The following is a 17,527-nucleotide window of genomic DNA, read 5'->3' as shown; positions in this document are numbered from 1 at the left end:
GGAAACTTGGTGGATGAGTCTGAAATAGCACATGTGATTTGTGACCTGTGTTTTGATCCTCAGGCTATTCTTCCTGTTCTAAAACTTACTGTCCGGTTAGGAGAATGCTATGCTGTATGGATGCAGGTGCATATATGACACCCACTCACATGGATGCATGTATAAAGTAACTGGTTCTTTTGGTTTAGGGTTTGATTGCTGAAGAGGGAAAAGGTTCTTTTACAAAAGAAGAAGATCCTGAGAAGTTTCGTGAAGGTCTTATGAAGTTTGAAAAGTGTTTTGGATTACCGGAGCAGGAGAAGTTGGTTACCTATTACTCATGCAGTTACTGGAAGGGCAGAGTACCCTGTCAAGGATGGCTTTATCTTAGTACCAACTTCCTTAGCTTTTACTCATTTTTGCTGGGAGCAGAAAGTAAGTAAGCCTTGATACTAAGCCTAGTCCCTTCCTATTTTACTGTTTATCTTTCAGATTTGGAAGAATTCTTTCTGTGGCTTAAGGGAGCTATTTTGCCATGTGAATGGATGTCAACACAGAATAGAGAAAAACACAAACATAAATACTTTATGGAAATGAATACCTTTATGTTACTTACTACACAATGTCCATTAGATTTCTTCTTCTGTATGTTTCAGAGAGAAGGTAGACTTGTTACAGTTGGCTGTAACTGAAGGTTGTCCGTCATCTTTAATTCATGCTGCATGTTTGCAGTTTGAATCCTCAGTCTGCGAGGATTGCAGTTATTTCGTCACATGCAGAGACTTTGTATTTCACATGGGTGCACTATGCGCTGGTGATAGTTGCACATATTTTTTTTCCGTAACATTAGTTTGAAATGCCCAAACAAGTGCCTCTAATATTGTGAGCTATAACTGTATTTATGTGAAACTAGAAAGCATAAAGAAAGTAGAATCCTTTCTAAGCTAGTTTTCATTGGTATTGGGAAATGTCATAGCTAATGGGCACCGTTCCTCTAAACGCCAATACATGACCGATTTACTTCAAGAAGCCTTATTGGCAAACTGTTAAAGTGGGGTAGCTTATATGATGACGTTTGTTTGCAATTTGCAGTTTCACATGAGAGCAAAGAAAAGGTGACATGAGATTGTATTTTCATACATGGTGTGTCTTTAATGTTTTTCTTTTTGTAAAATTCTTTCTAATGGAATTATTTCATAGAAATGATGAAGAGAGTGGGTTTTGTGCTTGTGAGTTTGTAGTCCATTCCAAGTGGGTTATTGTTTAACTGCTCTATAGTATTTTATTGGTGCTGTTGTCTAGTACTTTTCTTTTTTTAATACGAGGTTAGCAGCTAATGGGAAGATAATCACATCTACTTGTATTTGTATTTTCAGTAAAACTCATTATCTCCTGGGATGAAATATCAAAACTTGAGAAGACTTCCAATGTGATTCTGACAGAGAGCATTCATGTGGGCTCCCGTGGGGAAGATCACTATTTTTCCATGTTTTTGCACATTAGTGAAACATTCCTTCTCATGGAGCAGTTGGCAAACTATGCTGTTAGGAGACTTTTTGACAAGGAGACGTTTGAAAATGACCTAGTCCTTCATGACCCCCTGCAGATCACTAAGAGGTAATATATTATTTAGAGTCTTTCTGCTCTGGGCCCAGTACTTTTTTAGGCAAAGGGAAAGAGAATCCTTGTCTCAAGGAGATGTGTAAATGTCAGCAAAGCTGATGTTCTCTTAAACAAGTGTCTTATTAAAATTTGTGATCAAAGCAACATGAAGCATTGTAATTTATTGTTACTTTGCAATATGAAAAATCTGTATGACGGCAGGTAATGATCAAACCTTCGGAGCTGGTCTTCAACTATAGGGTTTATAGTAGTTCGAATTTCTAAAAGGCATTTTAGGAACATTTAGGATTAGAAAATTAAGAATGAAGCTCCAGTGTCTCCAGAGAGACCTGATGAGGAAGGATAAAGTGGAGAATAAATCATTTAATAAACATGTGTAAATAATAACTGCAAGGCTTTTCTGCTACTGGAGATGGGTGATAAAATCAGTGAGTTGCATAAGGGTGCATGGAAGTGTTTTAGGCACAGTATTTTAGGCAGTGGGGAAAGGTATGTATATAAGTGACCTTGATGATGATGATGGTTAGGGTCCTTCCTTCTCAAGGACTCTGTGTGATTATTTCTTGTAGTAATTTCATGGTTTCTCTTCAGTTTTGGTTTCTGTTGAAGCAAATACTGCCTTTTCCTCAGAGAGCTGTCCAAATTCTCACTCAGATGTTCGGATTTTGATATGTGGACCACATCTATTTACTGTGAAAAGTAACCAGGAATAGCAAGTCTGTTGTTAGGTAATTTAATTTCACGTAAAGAGACTAAGACTTTGTTGAAAAATGTTACCTATCTGCAAATCAGAAATCATAATAAAGCATTTTTCTAATAATTGTTGCTACTTAAAGCTCTGTGCACTCGTGATTTAAGAAAAAGAAAGCTACTTAGTTTTATAGTGCACTGATAATAAAACCTGGTTTAGGTTGTATTTCCTGGGTAATTGATACCTCAGTTTGGCAGCAATGCTGGAGGGGGATGTAGCTCTGCAACCAAAACATTGTTTCTGGCTGCACTTATCTGTGAAGAATTAGCCCATGGCAGATGTTCACAACATGTGCTAGATTTCTAGCTAACTAACCCTCTGTCAGGACAAAATTGTTTTAGGTTTAAATGGACTATTCCGGTGGCTTGGGAAATAGAGCAGATTGGGCTATTAGTATGTTTTTCTGCACTACCTGTAGGCCCTGATTCAGCAAAGTGCTTCACTGCGTAAGAAAAACTTGAATCTGTGTATGAGGTGATGTCAGACTAAATCATAGAATCATGGAATGGTTCGGGTTGGAAGGGACCTCAAAGATCATCTAGTTCCAACCCCCCTGCCATGGGCAGGGACACCTTCCACTACACCAGGTTGCTTAAAGCCTCATCCAACCTGGCCTTGAACACTTCCAGGGATGGGGCATCCACAACACCTCTTGGCAACCTGTGCCAGTGCCTCACCACCCTCTGAGTGAAAAATTTCTTCCTTATCTCTAATCTAAATCAGCCCTCTTTCAGTTTAAATCCATTGCCCCTTGTGCTATCACTACACATCCTTGTAAAAATCTCTTCCTGTTTAGTGAAGTATTTAAGTATTTTGTTAAGTGGATGTGTAGAGATAGGTGTGGTCCTGTGCTTTGCTGCCTCTTCAAGCAACATTAAACTCTCTAGATCGACCCCACGGATTATGGGAGAGCATGGTGGTTTACTGTCTTTTCTCAAGGTATTTTAGACTTTTGTATTCGTAAAGACATTTTAAACAAATTTAATTTCTCTTTTCTCTCTCCTACCCTGTTTTGTGTTTTATTTTTACTCTAGAGGCCTAGAGAGCCGTGCCCACAGCGAGCAGTTTAGTGCATTCTTCAGGCTACCCAAAGAAGAGACCTTGAAGGAAGTTCATGAGTGCTTCTTATGGGTTCCTTTCAGTCATTACAACGCCCATGGGAAAATGTGCATTTCAGAACACTACATCTGCTTTGCTAGCCAGGATGGCAGCCTGTGCAGTGTAATCATTCCATTAAGAGAGGTAATGTGAACTATAAGTCAGAGCCAGTTACACCAAAAGTTTTGCACTTGGGTAGTTTAATACCACTTTAGCAGATTTTCATTAGAATCTGCTTACTTTACATGATGTCATACATTTTCCCCTACCTTGGATACTGCACGTAGGAATTCTGTTTGTAGGTTTATAGAAGTGCTTTCATGTTTCAGCTTTGTTCCCTGTGTTCTCTTTCCCTTTTCTGTTTACTCTGATTTCTGTAGCTGGGCACAGAATCCAAATTTTTTAATACTTTTTTTTTTTAAATGAAAAAGCTTATGTTAAATTCTTGAAGTTGAGTTAATGAGAGGTTCTTAAGATAAAAAAAGAATTGGAGAGGGTAGAGGATCTTGAAGATTAGCAATTGCTCTGCAGCCTTTCTTTCTTAGCTCAGTAGTGCAATTCTTTTTGAGCAGTGCTCTGTTCAAAAGTCTATAGAAAAATCTGTTGACAGGCATCGGTGAATGAGTGTTGGTGCCATTACAGCTGATAGCCTCAACAGGCTGAATAAGGACTGTACTGAGGACACAATGCTCAAATTTCTATAGAGTACTGTAGCTAGATTGTGGAATAACTTCTGGAAAAAAACCCTTCTCCATCCCTCTCTTGACTTCATGTGATCTGGGACATTGCCACATTTCAGTCTTTCAGTGTTAAAAGCTTTTCATCAGCACCCAAACATATTTTACATATTTTAGCCTAAAAATAACCAGGTTCTGTAATTTCTCTCCATACTCTCTGTACATACTCCCTGACTTATTTAAGACACCTGACTGACATTAGGGGGCCAAGCTGAACTCATTTCAACAATACACTTGGTGTCCCCCAGCCCAGATAAAGCAATTTATTTGGTCATCTAGAAATAGTCCTGCAAACAATAGAGACTTCCATAACCTGTGAAAAACAAGGAGAGGTTGTGTTAAGGAGCTGACTCTAAATTTATTCTTGTGTATTGTCAGGCCCTCACTATTTGTTCTACAGTGCTGCAGAATTACCTTATTTCGGTGCTCTTTCTTTCTTTACCTATAACGTTGTAAAAGCATCAGTCAATCTGGCTATTCATGATTGTCTCACTTGCTCTTGCATTGTTAAACTGCTCTAATCTGTAACTGCTCTATCACAGCAATTAAAATCAGCTCCAGCTGTCATGTGTTATGACAGCTGTCTTTGAAAGGGTAGTCTCAGTGGAAATTCATTCTTATGAAACTTGTTTCATTTGATTATTTGCAAAAGCCATGTTTTGTCTGCTTGTGGATGGTAAGAAAAGAAAGTAACAGCTTCAGCAGGTAGAAGGAGGCAAGATTTTCAAATAAACTGAGCACTCACAGCTGGGAAAACCTTTTCAAAGAGTTTTGATAATCTGTCGAAAATCTGTCGCATAATACTTAGTACCTTGTGCTTTGTTACTTGTGTTACTAGTTCTGCTTGTGTGGTGCTTCATACTACTGTTTCATGTGCACCTGTGTTTTTAACGGGTTTTCTCTTTTAAAAGTAAGCTGGCAAATTTGTTGCCTAATGCATGTATCCTTGCTTCCGTAGGTCACAGGGGTGGATAAGACAGATCCAGCCAACAGAGGAGTCAGCATTAGTACCAAAGGAAAAACAGCTTTTCGTTTCACAGAGGTTAGGGATTTCGAACAGCTTGTGGCAAAGCTCAGAATGAAATGCAATGCAACTTCAAGTCCACAGCACATCATAAATACAGAGGTAACTGCTCTGCTAATTCTCGTTTCTTAGTACCTGTTCCTAGGAATAAGGTTGTGGAGTCTTACTAAGAGTTTATGTCTCATTCAGAGCAACGAAACTAGTGAAGGGTTTAGAGAACTTGTCCTGTGAGGAGCGGCTGAGGGAGCTGGGACTGTTTAGTCTGGAGAAGAGGAGGCTCGGGGGGGACCTTATCGCTCTCTACAATTACCTGAAAGGAAGTTGTAGGGAGATGGGGGTCGGTCTCTTCTCCCACGTTATGAATGACAGGACGAGAGGGAATGGTCTCAAGTTACACCAGGGGAAATTTAGGTTAGATATCAGGAAGAATTTCTTTACAGAGAGGGTTGTGAAGCATTGGAACAGGCTGCCCAGGGAGGTGGTGGAGTCCCCATCCCTGGAGGTGTTTAAAAACCATGTGGATTTGGTGTTGAGCAACATGGTTTAGGGACCATGACAGTGCAGGGTGAATGGTTGGACTGGATGATGTTGAAGGTCTCTTCCAACCAGACGATTTTATGATTGTCAGTGTTTTGCTGTGTAATGCGATACATTTATAGTTAAGCCTGAATCTAGACACAAGATGGGTAACAGTGTCTGCTGTAGATTTCAAGTTGTCTAAATCTTTTTTTTTCTCTTTAAAAAGTCATGTTCCCATCTCTTGCTTTCAGAACCGTCACATTAAAAGAAAAGGCCACCAGTCTGATGTCACATAATGTTTAGCCGTGTCAGTTTTTGTGAGCTGACTGTTTGACCCTGGAAGTTGATGGAATGCTTGTAAGGTTGTTTCTAGATGTGAAGAGATACGTACATGTAGTTTCATGCATGAGAAATAAGAAAGCAATGACAAAACATCCCTAACAAGCATTACTTTTTATAGTTGCTGTATCTCTTGCCTGAAGATTTTCCCCTGAAAAAAGTTAGTCAGTTGGAGTAGCCTCTCAAGTGACAGTTGTAAGAGTGGAGAAGTGTACAAATAAATGCCTTTTGGTAGAAAGTAATCGGTGTATCAGCAAAATCTCTACCTTGAGATTTTGATTCTTAAGTGTTAAAAGGCAAAAATGAGTAATAAAAGCAAGATAGCATGATGCCAGCAGAAATGCCCAGCTGATAAGGGTACAGCACAGCCCTAGGAGACCTGAGGGGTAAGGTCTGCTGCTCAGGGGTGTTCCCTTTTCGATTACCTTATTTCAGGTTCTATCTGCCTTGTTTTGGCACACCATGCTAAGTCACATACCTCTGGTTTTAACGTGTGGAAAGAAAATAACTCTGTTCCTGTATGAAAGAGAATGTGTTACACAATGGTGCTATTGTGAATGCATTCTGGTTTGGGGTATTTTACTTTGTTTTCCATCAGGTTTTGAAAAAAAATCCAGATTCTAATGCTGTTTTTTAAATGCTCTCAGCGTTTCTGTATAGTTCAGTATATGGCTCCATTTGAATTAATGCTTTTCTTTTGACTTCAGTGCTGATGGCTGGTCAGGCCTCCCCATATATTACGGTTCACATTATGAATATTTGTCCTTTCGTAATTAAGTTTTTGGCTGTAGAGAGGGATTTTTTTCCAAGTGCAGCCTCCTGAAAGCCCAGCTGTGCAGAGCAGGGATTGCTGTTTTTCATTTATTTTGGAAGTCTGTATCTGGTTCCTGTAATTTAATGTAATAAACAATGCTGGTCTAGAAGCAAAACATTTTCTGTTATTAGTGTTGCTTCTTGAAGGATTGTTTGATATTTATAACTACCACTGTTAAATTTTTTGTTTCGAGGTTGCAACTAGTTCTGCCTCTGACAGTGCAAAGGATTTTGATGTGGGACCATCAAAGATGGATCAGAGAGATAACAGCAAAACCGTCAGTACAGAAGCTTTAATGACTGTCTACCATCCTCAGGATGCTGAGAACCTAGACTCTAAAATGGTAAGGGATAAAATGACCAACAGTTTGTGGAATCTAATTGAAAAGGACTGAAGTATATTCAAATGTATTCCAGCAAGGCTGCTGATTTCCTCTGGGACTTTGCCAATCTTCTTCCATCTGCATTTGGAGTCTACAGGGTGCTTCTTCATGGCTCCATTCAATTTTCTGCTCATCTTGTTTGATAATGATATGCCTTATCTTCATGGAGCTAATTCATTCTGCTCTTCCACCCCTTAGGGAAGAGTTGGCTGTTTGTTTTATGACAGTGAACATGTTTCATATCTATCTGAGTTGTCAAGATAAAAAGTCACTACAAACTCTTTGGGACCAAGGAGACTGTTATCAAGAAATTGACTGAATTTCTTCCTTGCTTCACTCTTTTGCACTTCTGTCTGATGAAGTTATGCTCTGGAAATTTTTTTTTTCTTTGTTGTTTTTTTTTTTTTAATCATTTTTACATCCTGTTCTTGATTCTCTGTAGTGTGTGCAAGAAGACAGAGAAGTTTTATTTAAAAATTAACTCAGCAGAACTGAGTAAATTCAGCTATGGAATTTTTGATATTAGAAATATCAGAAAATAACCCAAGTGGCAGCTAAACACCACGCAGCTGCTTGCTCACTCCCTCCCATCCGTTAGTGGGATGGAGAGGAGAAAATACAATAAAAGGCTCGAGGGTTGAGACAAGGACAGGGAAGGATCACCCACCAACCATGGTCATAGGCAAAACAGACTTGAGGACAAAACAGTTTAATTTGTTACGAATCACATCAGAGACGATAATGAGAAACAAAGCCAGATCTTAAAAACACCTTCTCCCCACCCCTCCCTTCTTCCCGACTCTACCTCCCGCCCTGCAGCGGTATAGGGGCTTGGGACATGTGGGTTGTGGTCAGTTTGTCACACGTTGTTTCTGCCACTCCTTCATCTTCAGGAGGACTCCTCCTCATGCTCTTCCTCTGCTTCAACGTGGAGTCCCTTCCCACGGGAGACACTCCTCCACAAACTTCTCTAATGTGAGTCCTTCCCACAGAATGCAGTCCTTACTCATCAGACTGTTCCAGTGCTGACTGGTCCCACAGACTCACGGCTTCTTAGGGTGCAGCCACCTGCTCCGATGTGGAGTCTCCCATGGACCGCAGCCGCATCTCTGCTCCACCGTTAATCTCCAGCAGTGTGGAGTCCTTTCCCACAGGAATCAGTCCTTTATGAGCTCTTTTGAGTGCAGCCACCCACTCTGGCGTGGAGTCCTCCATGAGCCACGAGTGGCTCTTTGCTCCACAGTTTCCCTCATGGGCTGCAGGGGCACAGCCTGCTGTCTCCCCACAGACTGCAGGGGAATCGCAGCTCCAGCACACCTCCTACATCCTCCATCTTCACTGACCTTGGTGTCTGCAGAGTTGTTTCTTTCACATCCCACTTCTCTCTCTGCTGCAGCTGCGCTGGGTCCAACTGGCCCAACGAACCTCGGCAGTCCTGACGGGAATGAATTCCACCCAGTGGGTGCCCTGGTAGTGGGGTGCTTCGGAGTGCTCCAGGCTGCGCCACAGTGGCTGCTACCAGTCAAACGGCGGTGGCCCAGGGCAGGCAGTGGCCCATGCAGGAGGCCGGAGGGGCCGGGCCCCCTGCCTCCTCCTTCCTGCATGGAGCAGGTTTCTTTGTCTTTTCTTAAATATGTTATTCACAGAGGTGCTAATCAGCTCGTCCCTGGCCAGAGGTGGGTCTGACTTGAAGTCAGGGAAGCTTCCAGCAGCTCCTTACAGGGGCCATCCCTGGAACCCCTCCCCTGCTACCAAAACCTCACCGCATAAACCCAGCATAGTAGGAGAAAAGGGAATCCAGATTTTTAAGTTCTGCTTTTTATAGTATGTTGAACAAAAGTAGACAAAATGTGCATTTCCTTTTGCCACCTTGAATTGCTTTAACAATGTTAAATCTTACTGCTGTGCACGCAGAAGATGCGGTGGCCGTGATGGCCCCGTCTCAGCCCTGCAGCCTCTCGTGAGCTGGAGCACCTGATCATCAGTTGCTTCGCTTTGGAGAAATTGAATTGTGTTTTAGGTGGCTAATCAATAGTTTATTAGTAATCTTGTACTTTACAAAGGATCTATTTCACTATTTCTATCTGGCTCCTTCTGCTCTGCAGGCAAAATAAAATGCCTGTAACTTCAATTTTGTCTGAACGGGAAATTTTTGCCAGTTTTCATTTTGTAAAGCAGGTTTCAGTTACATGGCTGGTCCTAATGAAGTTCAGGTGCATACCCTGGTATCTTCTATGTTGACAGAAATTGCTAGTTTGTAAAAAAAGTTTTATGTGGTTAATCAATTCCTAGTGCTATTTGGAGCTCGTGTAAATAAACTGAGGAAAGATTGAGAAACTGTGGGAGAATCATGACAGATGTCATACCATCCCTCTGTGTGCTTTCCACCATTTGTAGCCTTTCTGTTCCAAATCTATCAACTACTGTAATGCAGCAAAGCAGGATGAATCAAAAACCTGGTTTTGCCTGTTGAGCTTCTGTGGGATATTGTTTCGTCTGTAACAGAGTTAGTGCGTTCTTATTGCTGTTAGCAAAGAACAGTTCATAGACATGTTGAAATCAAACTATGTTAATTTATCACTGTAATTAAGCAGGTGTCTGTGACAGATTATTTGCTTTGCAAATAATCACTTGCTTGATGTCATTGCGCCATCACAGCCAAAAACTTTTTCTTATAGTTTGTTGGATAGAGCTCTCAAATTAGCACAGAGAAACCTTCCACCACATGTAAGCAATCTGAACCTTCTCTTCACCCTGTTCTTCCTGGATGTCTTTTCTACTACTTCCATTCAATTTCATCTTTTTTCCTTCTTCTATTACTTTACCATTTACCAAGAAAATGTTACATGGTTTATCACAAAGCAGCAACAAAAAATGGGATAGTTTAAAATTGGCCTAGGTTTTAATAAGCAGATTTGTATGTATGTATGTATCATCATACGAAAATATATATATATATTTACATGGAAATAGCTGAAAAAGAATCTTACAAGAGGAAGTTTTAATGTACTTCTAATTTTTTGCCATAAGAATTATGTCAAGTGTTGAATTTTTTTATCCTTATGCTGGCAATGCATTTTGGAACGCCTCTGGAGAACTGATATGGCAGAATTTCTTTGCACAGTTGCACCTTGCACTGATTAGCTGTCTCACTGCTTTATCACTGTTCATTGACCCCCTTTAAGTCCCTAGTACTTCGTGATCCTTTGATAGTAATGTCAGTTATACTGATACCAAAGTTGCAGATGGTTCAATCTAGAAGTAACACATAGGGCTGCCTAGATATTGATTTTTTTTTTTTAAATAAGTTTATCAGAATAGTGAACAATACAACAAAACAGATGGTGATGATGTAATTTCAAATGAAAATCTCGCTTGCATACAGTTATTGCTGTTGACAGGTTGGAATCATTCTCAAGTGGGAAGTAAGGAAGAAGTTGAATTTAGGAGTGACTTGGAAAAAGGTGAAAGGGAGTGATTGTTTTCTGTCTTAATACAGCAACAAGGGGGCATCAAGTGAAGCTAGAAGGCGGCAGGTTTGTCTGGGTTCAGAAGGCAATTTGCAGGGAAAAATCTGCTGTGTGTTGTTAAATTCAGAGAGATTGCCTCTGCTGAGGAGGTGCCTGTGCTTCTATTTTCTGGAGGATGGAGGAGGATTTTGCAGATATTTGTTTGATCTTACTGTTCTGTGGCACTTGCTGTTGGTTTCTGGCTTAGATTTACCTTTTGTCTAACCGGGTATAGACATTCTTGTAATAATATACTTTAAAGAGTAGTAGGTCATGGAGGAGATTGCATTGTATTCCAGACTTACACTATGCACCGTTTAGATTTTGCTGTGATTCACGTCAGCATTTACATCACGATTCAATACTGATGCTATTGCTGCCATTTCCAGTTTATATTCATATAACTGAGAGCAAAATTTGGTTTTATTCTTTGAAACATGAGGAAAATCTTCCAGTATACTTAATGCTTGTTATCTTCTGCGTTTCATAGTTGAAAGAAAAAATGAAAGAACAGTCCTGGAACATCCTCTTTGTGGAACGGGGACATGGTGTCAGTATGTTTCGGACAAAGAAGACTCGAGACCTTGTTGTAAGAGGGATCCCAGAAGCATTAAGAGGAGAGCTCTGGCTGCTCTTCTCAGGTATTGCATAGCAAGTATAATTGATCCATTTTGTGGCCTGTACCGTATGGATGTTCTAGTTACTGTTTGAACGTAGTCTGACAAAAAATGCCCTTACCTCTGGCAACTTACCCAAATCTTTCTGAAGAAAGACACTTCAAAATGATGAACAGGATAATTTTGTCTATTATTTTGGTTTAAATTGATTTAAACTAAACCTGCATCTGCTTCTTTTACAAAGAGCTCAATTGAAAAATAACAGTAAGACTTTATGCTGTATTCTTATAGTTTAAGGGGACAGTCAGTTTCAGCAAAGCCACTTTACTTACTAAAAAGAAAAGCATGTTTGTGAGACTGTTTCAGTTGTTTTGATTTAAGCTTTCTGAGAGGATAGTGTTACCAGACACAAAAAAACGTCGTCTTGGCATAGAATTTGGCCCCAGTTATTGGCAGCTCTTTGTTATACTCTGTCGCTTGGTTTAAAGCCTGAGATGTACAGGAATTGTAGACTTTCTCCCACATATGGGATCTCTTGCCAAAGCTCTGAGTATGCTTTTGTGGCTTTCTTCTGTAGAACATGCCTGTGTCAGAGCACTTAACTTGAGGAAGTGGAGACCCAGGGAATTAAGACACTGCTTTACAACACCTCTGTGTGCTTTCTGTTCCCATGCACTGAAACACTTAGGAAAGCAGCAGCCACTAACTTGATCAGGGTCATACAGGAAGCCTGTGTCAGATTCAGAAAATGAGCTGCAGATTTTGAGGAGCCACCCTGGACCTTATCTGCTAGCTGTACTCATTGTGTTCCCCTGGGCAGAGCTTTCTGCTGTTCCAGAGTATCTGTTTATCGTAACAAATGCATTTTATGCTCTTCATTCAGCCTACTGTATGGTGGTTCCTTTCCAGGGCATGTGAACATGGATTTATCCTTGCTAGTGTTCCTTGAGCGCTTACATAGGCATTTATGATTTTGTTACCAGGCTGATATCTCTGACTTAGAAGGTGTTGACATAAAAGTTATGGAATTAGTTAGGTAAATATCAGTCCTTTGCCTAGTTTTTCTAATCTATTCCCAGCTCTACAAATGGAAAGGTGTTGTGTTTGCCAGGAAACTTGGTCAAAATTCTAGGTGAAAGGAAGCTTCTCTCCCAGTGAAATAAAAAAGTAAGTCAAAATTAACTTTGTCATGGAAAGTGACTCCAAGCTTTATTTTGTTTCAGTAGAATTACTCTGATACATTACTGCAGTAACATCTGGAGGTTGGTGAGGTACCTCAGTAGTCACTGAAAATTTTTATACAAAGTGCAGACAATCATGTAGATGGTTTTCTGCTGTCCTCTAATGCTGTGCAATACAATGTGTTGGCAGGTGCTGTAAATGATATGGCATCCAACCCTGGTTATTACACTGAGTTGGTGGAAAAATCCTTAGGAACGTGCACTTTAGCTACTGATGAAATTGAACGAGATTTGCGTCGCTCCTTACCTGAGCATCCTGCTTTTCAAAGTGACACAGGAATTTCTGCACTCAGGAGAGTTCTTACAGCTTATGCATACAGGAATCCCCAAATTGGATATTGTCAGGTATGGCAGTTTTGAGACCCTTACTGCTGGTTGTCTAAAGATGAGCTCGTGATGGCAGTATAGTGGCACCTCACAAAATCAATCACAGAAGCACGTAATTGTTTCTTGCTTAGTGGTTCACTCACTTTGCTTATTTCATCTCACTATGTAATGTGAGGTTTTATGTTGTACTTGAATTTGTTGATAAATGTTGTCATGCCCACTTCATATATGTCTTTGCATTCTTATTAGACTTTTAGGACTTACAAATGGTTTTATGTAGTATAAATACTATACTTTGTATTAAATAATATAAAGGTGAAAGTCTCATACTGGATATGGCTGTAGGTTATCCTAGCACTCTTAAAAACATGCTGCAAAGCGCTTTCAGAAATACAGATTTTAACAAATGGCAACAGTTTTATTTTCACCATCTTTCCTTGTAAATGCTTCCTGTCTTGTTTAAACATTACAGGCAATGAATATTTTGACATCAGTACTCCTGCTGTATGCTAAAGAGGAGGAAGCATTCTGGCTTTTGGTTGCCGTGTGTGAAAGGATGCTACCCGATTATTTCAATCGCCGAATCATTGGTAACATCCGTCTGTCTTTTTATCTGGAATTGAGTGTAAACGATCATTCATTAAGAACGAATGTAAGGAATGAGCTGAAGGGCGAACAGTGGAGAGAAACTGTTGCATTTGGTTCAGTGCTGTGAAGTAGAAAATGGAAGTTACAGAGGATGTCCCAGGACTCCTCCTCCAGCAGGAGTGGATATGATTTTCAGCTATTGTCATTACTCTAGGCATAATTACTCAAGAGGAAGTCAGTTGTACTATTATACTGTTCTTTTAGAATCATAACTGCAATTTATACTATTTCTTTGAAACTTAGTCAGCTTAAATAAAGGAAAAAGTGTTGCTCCAGGTCCAGACTTAGTCTTTGATCTCATACATCTCATACTCAGTACATGCAGGTGTATATGCTAGAAGAAAATTGGATGCATTGGAACAGGCTGCCCAGAGTAGTTGTGGCTGCCCCATCCCTGGAAGTGTTCAAGGCCAGGTTGGATGAGGCTTTAGGCAACCTGGTGTAGTGGAGGGTTTCCCTGCCCATGGCAGGGGGGTTGGAACAAGATGATCTTTGAGGTCCCTTCCAACCCGAACCATTCTATGATTCTATGCGAAGTTTCTCTCTAACTGCAGAGAGGGTGTATTGGTTTTCAGGAGAATCGCTGGAAGTAGCCACACACCCACAAAAGTGCCAACATGTTTTACAGTGTGCAGCAAGGCTCTGGACCCACGCATAGAGTGCAGAGCTTCCAGCATAGGGAAGGAAGCTGGTGGTTCCATGCAGCTAGTCCCATGTCTGGTTTTACGACAAAGTTGCTTCAGGACAGGGGCTTTATTTCTGGCTGGTGCTCTGAGAACAAGTGTGCTTCTCTGTATTAAGATTTGGGTGGTGGTTTTGTTATCCTTTCCCTGCAGGTGCCTTGGTAGATCAGGCAGTGTTTGAGGAGCTCATCAGAGTTCATCTGCCTCAGTTGACAGACCACATGACGGACATGACTTTTTTCTCCTCGGTCTCTCTCTCCTGGTTCCTTACCCTTTTTATCAGTGCGCTGCCTATTGAAAGTGCAGTCAATGTGGTGGACTGTTTCTTCTATGATGGAATAAAGGCAATCTTGCAGCTGGGTCTTGCAGTGCTGGAATACAACATGGAGAAGTTGCTGACTTGTAAGGATGATGCAGAAGCAGTCACCGTTCTCAACAGGTACCAGGATAACTGTTACTCTTATGGGTTATGTAGCAGCTGCTATGATTGCTAATATATGTCATGCTGGGGCAGCTGAGAAGACATCTGGCCAAGACTTCCAAAGGCTTCAAAGTAATTAAGTGTTCATCTTGGGCCGAAATTCTGGAAGGTGTGCCTGGATCCTCTGAAAATCTCATCTTTCATTAAAGTTCTTCTAAAACCACCATTGCCATTTTGTGTATTTTAAAGTAAAAGCAATGTGTGTTTTGCCTGGACTTTATATCACTTATAGAAGGTGACTTTCCTTAATGATGAGGTAATCTAGAGCATACTAAGACTGTTCCAAACAGTTCAGGCATGACCTTACTTACAACGTATTCTGCAGAGCAGTTCTTGTAGTTCAGGCTACTGACTCCTCTGCTGCCAATGGCTTAAATAGAAATAAGACAAAAAAAGTGTGATGAGGGCAATCATGACTGGATGTTTGTTCTATATTAGCATTTGAAGAATAAATTCAAATAAGGAACATAAAGTGCATTTTAAACTGATGTATTGCAAGCAAAACTTGCACCGTTTTTGCTTCACTACCTACCTAAATTCTGTTGTTACTTCTGTGATTGTGCATTATGGAGTATTAAAACAGCAAAATGACTGTTAACAGGAGTCACCAGGTAATGACCTTTTAGTGAGACTTCTGAATAGGATAGAAGCTACAGAATTGTAAAAACAGTTTTTGTTTTAGGAGACCATGCAGCCTGGTATTTATTGTAAAACCTAGCTGTACTCATGTAAGTCTTTAACACTTAAAAAAACCCTAGCAGTAAGAGCACATTCACCCAGTTTAAATATGTTAAAATTTAAAATCTAGAAGTGTGGTGAAATTTTAATTTTCACTTGAATCAAACAAGCTGCTGTTTCCACTTGACACCCAAGATTTTGATGATTGTTATGAACTCCTTTTGAACTCTCGCTTTCAACATTTTGTCTGGCTGTAACACATGATCAGGCATGTCTTGGTTTATGCATCTGAGGGAATTAAGATTGCCTCGGTCACCATTCCTGAACAGGACAAGCCTCTTTTCCCCTCTCCTGGTTATGTAGTATAACCTTGCTAGACGGATTAGAGAACCAGAGGAATGCTGAGTGGAAGGGATCTTGGCAAGTCTCTAACTTCCCACTCAAAAGCAGATTATTGCTAGCACTAGATCACATCAGCCATGTTATTGTCTAGCTGGATCTTAAAAATTCTACGGCTAGAAGCTCTACAACGTTCTCTGAGTAGCTGGTTCCCATGTTTGTATATATCTTTGTTACTATTACAGCATATTTGTGCTACTCATGCTGTTACTCTTTGCTATTTCCTGCTCTTTGCACGCTTTTTCTTCAGTAGATGCTGATGTTATCGTTTTGTTGTGATAAACTGGTTCCTGCTGAATTTCTCATGTGTTTGTTTTCTGCAGATTTTTTGACAGTGTCACTAACAAAGACAGTCCCTTGCCTCCAGCTGTGCAGCAAGGCTCCAACCTCAGTGATACAAAGAGTGACCATCCAAAAGTGGACATTACTGATTTGATCCGAGAGTCAAATGAAGTATGTGTTCTTGTGGGTATGTTTTTGCATCCCGTGCAGTGTTTACGTTGCATGGGCTACCTTAAAAATAGTGCAGCTGCACTGTGGAGTAGAAAATCTGTCTAGGTTTGTAGAAATTGGGCTCTGTATTTTGTTGACCCTCACTGAAAACCTTGTAGGTTATGGGATAGGTTTCGTTTTGTATTGGTTTGGGTTTTTAACTATGTGGAATGTGCTTGCTAGGCTGTCCTGAGTGGAGTTCCCTGGGTTCATCTCGGGTCACATATTGCCATCCCTCATTCACTTTATTAGTATGTCAACTAAATTACAAAGTACAGCAGAAACGTCCCTTCCTTTTACTAATTTGAGACTTACTACTGCACATTGCAGGTAGTGGTAACATTAGACATAACCTGTGCAGGAAACTGTATACTTCAATAGTTTATTGTATGCATTAAATGACTGTTAGAGATGTTTTGGGTGAGGAAGATCACTTAGGATCTTTCATCATTTTCTTTAAATTTGCAAGTTTAATTTCTGCAACATCTAGTTTTGCAGCTCTGCATTGGGGAGGAAATACATCTAGCTTCTCCTTCTCCTTTTGTCCTCAGATTTTCATGAGGCATTTCCTTCCTTGGTATGATTTTTGTCCATTTATACATAGATTTCTGCTCAGCCCAGCTGAAGTGAAAGGCAAGCTGAGAGAATAGATTTGTTCGCATTTTGTTTTTTTCTATTAGCTGATTTCATTTATCTATATGATCCTTTTTCTTTTTTTCTCTTTTCTGATTCTCAGTTTTGTGTTTCTAGTTAAGAGATGAAGTGGATCTTTTTGGAAAAATGTCCTGGCCTTGACTCAGAAAAGATTAACCAACTGTAATTTGTATAATTTAGGAACTGTCTCTTGATTTTTACTGAAAAGAAGGCTTTGCCTTTAGCAGGGTGAGCAAAGACAAGAATCAGAAATTCAAGTTCTCTTGAAGTATCTTTATAGTATTGGGCTAATCATACAAAAAGTCTGTGCTTCTACTATCAGTGTCGTTTCACAAGAATGTTATACTGAAGAATCATGTTTGTAAAACGCTTTTAAGATTCTTATAAGAAGAGTTGCAAACTATTATGGGTCTTTCTTGTGGGGAGATCTCATAGTGAGGATGAATATTTGCAGAATAAAGAACTGAGATGGTAAATAGTTAAGTACTGTATGTTGCATTCTGAAGCTTTCACAGAGGTGGAAGCATTACTG

The 17,527-nt window shown here is 40.1% G+C and overlaps 1 protein-coding gene across 5 annotated transcripts in view; it reads left to right on the top strand.

The window, feature by feature from the left end:
• TBC1D8B (TBC1 domain family member 8B) overlaps nt 1–17,527 on the top strand; it is a 40,724-nt gene that overhangs the window by 14,146 nt on the left and 9,051 nt on the right. For 3 of the 5 annotated variants that reach the window (XM_086619865.1, XM_086619864.1, XM_086619863.1), the window contains exons 4-13: nt 189–414; nt 1,356–1,596; nt 3,388–3,595; nt 5,147–5,314; nt 7,078–7,227; nt 11,266–11,416; nt 12,764–12,978; nt 13,433–13,550; nt 14,445–14,730; nt 16,173–16,302. In XM_086619865.1, the coding sequence (XP_086475991.1) occupies nt 189–414; nt 1,356–1,596; nt 3,388–3,595; nt 5,147–5,314; nt 7,078–7,227; nt 11,266–11,416; nt 12,764–12,978; nt 13,433–13,550; nt 14,445–14,730; nt 16,173–16,302 (1,893 nt within the window). Of the gene's footprint in view, nt 1–188; nt 415–1,355; nt 1,597–3,387; nt 3,596–5,146; nt 5,315–7,077; nt 7,228–11,265; nt 11,417–12,763; nt 12,979–13,432; nt 13,551–14,444; nt 14,731–16,172; nt 16,315–17,527 lie in introns of all 5 variants that reach the window. The other 2 variants (XM_086619862.1, XM_086619866.1) reach the window with 2 other exon arrangements.

This window comes from Tauraco erythrolophus, chromosome 13 (genome assembly GCF_009769465.1).
Source record: "Tauraco erythrolophus isolate bTauEry1 chromosome 13, bTauEry1.pri, whole genome shotgun sequence".
NCBI lineage: Eukaryota > Metazoa > Chordata > Aves > Musophagiformes > Musophagidae > Tauraco > Tauraco erythrolophus.
The sequence above is the reverse complement of the archived record's forward strand: the minus strand, read 5'-3'. Positions and strand labels throughout refer to the sequence as shown.